General features: G+C 39.7%; 1 protein-coding gene across 1 annotated transcript; it reads right to left on the bottom strand.

Moving 5' to 3' along the window:
- Positions 1 to 273: 273 nt before the first annotated feature.
- On the bottom strand, positions 274 to 7,208 carry LOC118099838 (CSC1-like protein 1). Its single transcript, XM_047338189.1, has 15 exons — positions 7,159 to 7,208; positions 7,011 to 7,071; positions 5,529 to 5,599; positions 5,295 to 5,375; positions 4,819 to 4,849; positions 4,447 to 4,580; positions 3,813 to 3,950; positions 3,422 to 3,575; positions 3,220 to 3,326; positions 3,008 to 3,094; positions 2,337 to 2,499; positions 1,934 to 2,039; positions 1,569 to 1,736; positions 1,047 to 1,162; positions 274 to 390 (listed from the first exon to the last, which is right to left on the bottom strand). Exons 1-15 carry the CDS (start codon positions 7,206 to 7,208, stop codon positions 274 to 276), a joined length of 1,584 nt encoding a protein of 527 aa, XP_047194145.1.
- Positions 7,209 to 7,936: the final 728 nt, after the last annotated feature.

Here is a 7,936-nt window from a genome sequence, read left to right as displayed (position 1 = left end):
TCAGAATGGATGACATAAAGACAAAAATAATCAGTGTCGAATATCAAATTGTGGACAACACATCGTCGAAAGCCAAGTCGGACGTTTGGGACCAAATTGGTATTATCAAAGACTGAGAACAACAAAGTTGGCAGTGGATTTGCTGCTTGTAAACGATGCCAAAAGGTATTCACTCTTAATAGCCGAAAGCTAGGCGCTTCGTTGCTGAGGAAACACCTCGACAGCTGCAGGAGCACAGGTGCTACGCCCATTGACAGATACTTTTTCAAGAACTCAACTCAAGGATGCCATCACCCAGTTGGCAGTGAAGTTTGTGTGCCGGGACATCAGATTGCTGGCAGTGTGGACGCTCAGCAGCTTGTGTCTGATCCGACAACTGTGTCCTGCAGACTGACAAAACATGCAGAGGACGTTCGACAAAAATAACCCTGGAGCTGAGGATGCAACGGGGACGTCACTTTGGATATGTGGACAGATGATTTCCGTAAAATAGGTTATCTTTGTGTCACTCTGCAATGCACTTCAGAGTGGGACAGTGCATGAAGCAAAAGCGCAGATAACCTCAGACCAGCTATAATACAATCTGTGGAGACACGCTGAACTCCATCTGCAGCCATTGATGAGCTGATGTTAATTCTAATTTGAATTTCTTGTGGTCAGGCCGCTGAATTCAGGTTGAAGCCCTCTGGGAAGGTAGACCTGCAATTATACAATACAAAAGAGAGAAATGAGTACTGAAATAACAAAACTGTGTTTCTCAATACTTACTTTTGTGTTTTCTTTTATTTCCCCTGAGGTTTTTGATGCAATGTTGCAATATTGTTATTTTACTGTGGATATTGTTTGAGATTAGTTAAAGTTTTTTATATTTATTCATGCTGTGGAATTTGTTATAGGGCAAGTACAGTACCTCTTGTTCTTCCTCAGCTACCTCTTCCTCGTCCTCTTCTTTCTCCTGCATGAGAACACAAACAATATGAGGACTGGCTCGGTCTGAGGAATGGTGAAGATGTGTCTGACATATGCACTCACAAGGAAAAACTCACCTTATAGTTGTGTGGGCTGAGGCATTTGAAATAGCCAGAGAGCTTGTGTGTGATGCAGACGACGACAACGATCAATAGAAACACCATGGGGAACATAGCTATGGGGCTCAAGAAACCTAGAAACACCACACAGGCATTTAGAAATACTGACATGAGGACTTCTCTCATAACGTAGCTGCATGTCACATCAGCCAATATAATTACATATATTTGGTCCACAGTTCCCTTGAAGCATTATGGAGTGAAACTGGATCATCTGACAGATTTTTGTGTTACATTTGATAAAAATGAATGGAGGAAGAATTACCATTAGTTTTCAGTAACAAGCTGAAGCAATATAGCAAAGATTCTGTAAATGAATGTAGAATGACCACATGCAAAGTCCAGACGTTTTGCTTTTGTTTTAAATTTTCACATCAAATTTTTCACATCAATAGATGCAGTTCACCACTTGTGCTTAAGTACCATTAGTGAATGTGCTGAGGTTAACGCTTTCAGGTTAAGCGCATGTTTGTTTCTCACCTGCTGTGAGGAAAAAGTAGAAGTAAAGCAACATCAGGCAGATGATGGGCGCCGCCAAGACCATATCGATAGCTTCCATGTGGACATGGCTATCAAGGGGGTTGGGAAGGTAGGCAAAGTACAGGTTGTGTTTGTCCACAAAGTGCCTTATCATCACGAATAGTAGACCTGATGGAGTCAGACACGCACGCACACGCACAACCATTAAGAACCACACCATGGAAATGACCGGCTATGTGTCTTACACATAAAAGTGAAAAAGTGACGTTGAGGTGTTTGGTAAAGTCTGATGGAGTAATCAAGAGAATGACATGAATTGAGTGGGAACAGGTGCATGTTGGTGTAGAGCTGACCTAACTACTCACCACAAGGCGTAATGATGGGACAAATGATGCTGTAAGCCACAACAACGGTGAACACGCAGAGGGTCCAGCCATACATGGCTCCATATTCAAATTCGTGGGCCTGGTTCTATAAGAGAAAATCAAAATGAAGTAAATTGCAGAAAAATATTGCATACTTGTTTAAATTTTCCTTAAAAATACTTCATGAATCTGACTAGTTAGGGTAATATTAGTAATTTAAGATGTTTAGATTACTGTCCTCCTGTTTACAGACCTAAACACACTATTACTATAAAAAAGCCTATTCTGAACATATACGCATTTATAATACAATTAACAATAAGTTATTAACTATAACTATTTGTTATAGATTGATAGCCTTTTCTGTTTTCACTAAGAGTTCAGGTATAATATTGTGACTAACCTGTTTGATGTATTTCCTTTCAGCCGCAGAGCGTGCAAATACCAAACGAATGCTATAAAGCAGCAACTCTGGCAACCGCAGCAAATTCATCGCAGAGCCCATGAAACCCGCTGTGATCACATAGTCGACAACAAACACTCCGTGGTCAGGCAGAAACACACACCTGGTGGATGGAAGGAAAGGAAAACAAACGAGAAAAATGCATTATAGAGAATGAGAAAATTTAAGAAACTTGGATTATGTTTACAAACTATAACAACCAACAGGTAAAATGTAAGAAAAACATGTTTTATTGATCATGTGAATTGCACAACTGTACAAGAACTGTTGTAAATAAGCAACTAGACCTGAGAAGACAATGTAAAATATGAAACTTGATTCAAAACCTGACCGCTACAGGAAGGAAAGGGATCTTGCTGTATGCTTAAAATGAATGGCAACATTTTTGATTAAAGTTTAAAATAACAAGAAGCAGAAAAGAGACATTTACTTACGTAAACTTCACTGTCCCTACGCCGTGGATCAAGAGTTGAATCATCCATTGGAATAAGCCTGCGATACTGAAGAGACAAAAGAAAAGCATTGCAAAAACACACTAATTACTAACCTATGAACTATATATTATAAGCGGGGAACTGTAGCTTATTAAAACTGATGGCAACACAAATTACCTGGTGATTCCTACTGAGGGGAGGATGAGCACCATGAAGATCAGGAAAAAGTAGAGTTTCCGCATCGTGCTCAGCTGCTCACTGGAACTGGGGGACAGAAGCAGCTGGATTAAAAACTTTTCCTCTCAGCTAACAGGAACCATGTGCATGTGAGTGTGTGTGAGAGTGTGAGAGTGTGTGTGTTAGTGTGTGTGTGTGTCTGTGTGTAACACCTGCTCCAGTGTGATTCCCAATCTGTAGAATGGTGAACTATGGCAGGAAGCAATGAGGAACACACCAACAGCAGTAGAGTGGGGAAGAACTGACTGACAATGGGAATCTAAGGTGGAAAAAAAAACATTACAAACTGTAGATTCTCAGCTTTTAACCCAAATTTGTGACAAATATATGCGAGTCTGCATGTGTGAGTCTCACCATGAAATCGGTGACCGGTGCTGTCACATTGAACCTGCCCAAGGTGTTCACCATCATGGCGGGAGTCGTGAGGAATGTGACCAGGGCAAAGAGGGCCAAATTGACGAAGAGAAATTGACCCGTCCATTTGAAACCCTTCACTGCCAGATTCTTCCTGAAGGAAAAACACAAGCAACAGGACAGTTACACTCAAAGAGTCAGCACAACATATAGAAAAGGGGTCAACTCTTATTCCTCTCTATTTCTCTTCATCAGGCAACTAAAGCACAACACTCAAAAGAGTGTTGATATTTAACAGCTATTTTGCAGATGAAATTATTCACTTTATTAGCATGATAATTTTTTACTGAATGATGAGTGAATGGAGAACATGGGTTCAGTGTGGACTTACCACTTGATAGATCTGGCAAAAGATGCAAATTCAGCTCTCCAATTCGTCACTTTCAGACCTTCGCTTTTGGATGAAGACTTGGGCTTCCTTCCGCAGCAGAATTTATGACACTTGACAGCGTTGAAGTCTTTCAGAACTCTATGGTGAGTACACAACAGCAGTTGGTGATACACATTAACCAGCTCTCAACACTAACATGTACCCTGTGGTCTGTTTCCAGTAAAAAAAAGTCATGCCCTGACAATTAAACTGACGTAAAACTGTTCTGAACAGGCCAGAGGACAAGCACAGTCAGCCCACATTATTCTGCTGCTTGCAGGTCGGCAAACATCTTATCATAGTCAACATACTGTGTGTCGTGATAGCCATGTTAGTGTCACTGACAACAGCACGTTGCTCCATTTTCAAAAAAACATAATTTGAAAAATGGAAACCGTAGCACAGTTGAGTTGGATGAATCCATCACTGATACAGTAACAACTAGAACTATAACCCAAAGCTAGTAATGGTTGCATTACTGTTCCCCTAGATTACATTATCATTTCTCAGGTGTTACATCAAATATTACAGATGTTGCTGCTGTTTCTCCCACGTGTAAATTTACAGACATATGCACAAACAAATAGCTACGCACAATCTGGCCATGGCATTGGTCTTAAAGGTCACAAAGGCCATCCCCAGGGGGCGTGGTGGTTCCTTTTCCAGCTGATCCCTCATCTTTTGTAGCAGGCCTTGTTCTATATTTGTGTAGAACTCGATGGCATCAACCTGAGGGAGCACACACAGACACAATGATTTAAATGTTTACAACTTTACATAATCTCTTACTGTAAAATAGTTTGCACACTTGCTTCACTTACTATGCCTGTAAATAAGAAACAATGATACAACCAACAAAAACTGTCTTTAGTCCAATGTATTTTTCAATACAAATCATGGCTTAAAAAAAAGATAAAAGCATCAAGACAATGAGAAAAAAACGGTATTATAATCTGTTCGATCTCACCTCCTCAAAGTCGCAAAAGCAGCAGAGGTGGCTACACACATGAGGGTTGATCCTCGAATTTCCCGTTTTCGCAAGGACATGCTCGTAGTAGCTTACTTTTTCTCCTGATTCAATCCTTTGTAAAAAAACAAACATAAAAACTGGTTTAACTTAGTAAAAGTAAAGCCTAGTCATTTAAAACATATACTTCTAAAGATAGAATTTCCTGCTCATGCTGGTGCTTGGTACCATTTCCTTTGCAGACATACATATATGTAAATATTGAACAGTATATATGTCTCCAACGTTCAGTAGAGTTCACAATTCTCTCTGTGGGATTATAGCTGCAAGCCACCTATTCCTTTAAAATATTATTAATAATAATAATAATAAAATATGTATCTGCTCACTTACACATGTTAGTATGTTCTCAGTGCCATAGAGGGCAAGAGACATTTTTCTTTTTTTCTTTTATTTAGTTACTTCTGATTTCTTACCTTTTCTGATCAAGATTCGAGAGCTCGGTCACGTCATAGCCCAAGGTCACCGCGGTAACTTCGCAGGTCGGGTACGCCTCTCTGTAGAAAAACAGGACATTTAGGAGAGGAGCAGGTGGCTACGATTGAGAGTAACATGCAAGTGCGGTGCATCAAACTATAAAGTATATCTAGTATATAAGTGAACTTTATACAAGATGGAGACGGTGGAAGGAAACAGTTCAGTCCACTCACGTGAAATGGGCCTTTACATCTTCTTCTTTCGCTGTTTTAGGAACCGAACAATACATCAAGGTGTTTCTGGTCTGCAAAGTGAAAAACAGAAAGACACAACAGTCACGTTTCCTCACAGGTCAGTGACATCAAATGAATGTGATTCACCACACTATAATCAGTTATAGCTTTCATTATGCATTTAGGTCCTCATAAACAAATATTAAGAGTAGAATGGATGTAGAGTATACCTCTGCCAAGGCTTAACAGCCCCCTTATGAAATCAACAAAAATGATTCTTGTATCTGACCCCTGATCCGGACCTGCATTAAAATTCAATTGTTTTTTACTGTGAGTCATGCCCCACACCTCCGCAAAATAAATCTGTCATTTTTGTGTTACCCTGCTAATCAACAAACAAACAAATTCAGACATAACCTATAGGCGGAGGTAATTAATAGAAACAGTTTTGGAAAAAAGTCTCTGGACTCTCAGAACGTTCCGAAAAATAACATCAAATCTTACAGTCTAGTCCTGAGTAATCATAAACTCACCGTCTCTTTTCTTCTGTTTTTTACTTGACGTGTGTGATTTATCAGAACAAAAACTGTCAGGATCAAAAAGATAATAGAAAACAGTGGGTGCACCCATAACAGGTTGTTTCTAGAAGCAAACAGAAGACACAGAGACACATTTAGGTATGAGCAAACCACAAAGCTCCTCTGAAATGCAAACCGTTACTCATATATCCTTATACATTTATTTTTAGATTTCATATTCTGATAGAGTAGTTACCCAATTGCAAGATTCCCAATAGTTGTCCTTCCGATATGCGCCACAACACCCCCTGAAAGAGATAAACAGCACATTTTAAACTAAAGACAACCTTAGCCAGGGTTCAGACAAAACCACCTACAAAATAAAAGTCACAATCTAGAGACAAGACACTGATTATGAAGGGGACACAGTTCAACTCCTCCATGTTGATCGCTTGATTCACTTGAAGCCACCAGAAACTGCTTATTAGACAGTGATGTCTAACTCACTTAGTAAGAATCCACTCCAGTTGACAGGCAGTATGACTAACACGGAGATGGCGCTATGAATCGACAGCAAGAAGATCATATGACGCTGAAGGGATAAGAAGTGAACAGCGTCCTGGCCACTTTTGGCTTTTATTTGTTCATCACTGTAACACACAAAGAGACACTGATTAGAGGAAACCAACACATCTTGTATATGAATCATGATAAAACAGATGAGCCACAAGTGGAGAATCATTGATCAACAAAGGAGGAAGCAAACTATAGTCACTCACCTCAAATTGATGGTGAAAGGAATCCAAGAGAAGGATCCCTAAAGACAAAGACATATTTGGATCAAACTAACATACAATAATATTGATAGCGGACTGACTAAACAGTGTGTTGTCCCTTTGCCATGCGTTGTTTGCCCCAGAAGTTATAGGATAGATGGGCAAACAAACAATTTTCTTTTAAATACCTGTTCCGCCTCAGGAGGTTCAATTGGCGTGTTTTCATTGGCTTGTCCTTCCTCCATGACCCTGAAATACAAAGTTCAATTGGTTTACAGCACTTTTCATTATGTCATACGTGGCGGAATCCTCCTGTTTGTCAAGTTGTAAACTGACCGTTCGTTGTCTGTGACCAGAGCTATACGCCCATGGTCCCAAAACTTCATCCTTAAGAAGCAGAACAATAATAGAAGCAGCTGTAGATGACAAGAAAAGTCAGTATAGCTCATTATAGCTGTCTCTTCATTTGACTTTCTTTATACTTGAAAATATATTTATTAGTAAGAAGAAAGACAAATTTCTGCCTCTGAAGATACAAACAACTGGGGTCACAGGACTCTATATTAGTTTGAATAGAGCATCAGAAGTAAGATACATACCAGAAAGCCACAAACATTAATTGCTAAAACAACGGGCACTCCTCCGAAGGGGATTGCACTGATAATGCTGTCGTGGTCGTAGCAGCTACCATTTTGTGGGAGGAAAAGGTGATTAGAGGCTCGCTCGTGGCGAGTGTCATTTTGCCACTGTACGGCATGCATCGCTGGAGTGGAACCTGCTGTTCAATCAGAAGAACTTATCTGCAGAGACAAAAAATAGGAGAAATGGTGAGAAATGACCTCCCAGAGCAGAACAGTTTGAAGAAAAATGTAGTTTTTTTTATCCATGAACTTTGTGACTGTTTTTTCCACTAAATGTAAGTCACAGGGTCCAAAGTGGAATCTTCGAATTGTTTGCTTTGTCTCAGCACCGGTTAAAAATGTGTAATATTATAATTTAAATCTTTTAGGCATCTTTTGTAACATTTTATAGAAGAAGTTCTCTTTGCCAAAGTCAATCCATAATTTGGCTCACCTTCATTTTCTTTAAAATTCAGCACTGCTTGTGAGAACTA

The sequence above is a fragment of the Hippoglossus stenolepis genome, chromosome 20 (genome assembly GCF_022539355.2).
Source record: "Hippoglossus stenolepis isolate QCI-W04-F060 chromosome 20, HSTE1.2, whole genome shotgun sequence".
In the NCBI taxonomy this organism is placed as follows: Eukaryota; Metazoa; Chordata; class Actinopteri; order Pleuronectiformes; family Pleuronectidae; genus Hippoglossus; species Hippoglossus stenolepis.
The sequence above is the reverse complement of the archived record's forward strand: the minus strand, read 5'-3'. Positions and strand labels throughout refer to the sequence as shown.

Excerpts from the sequence above, each read along its gene's own strand:
- LOC118099838 (XM_047338189.1), bottom strand. The coding sequence starts at position 7,208 with ATGAAGTTTTGGGACCATGGGCGTATAGCTCTGGTCACAGACAACGAA. Across the intron at positions 7,072-7,158 it reads CTGGTCACAGACAACGAACG|GGTCATGGAGGAAGGACAAG; the intron begins GTCAGTTTACAA and ends TTTGTATTTCAG. Across the intron at positions 3,327-3,421 it reads CACCGGTCACCGATTTCATG|ATTCCCATTGTCAGTCAGTT; the intron begins GTGAGACTCACA and ends TTTCCACCTTAG.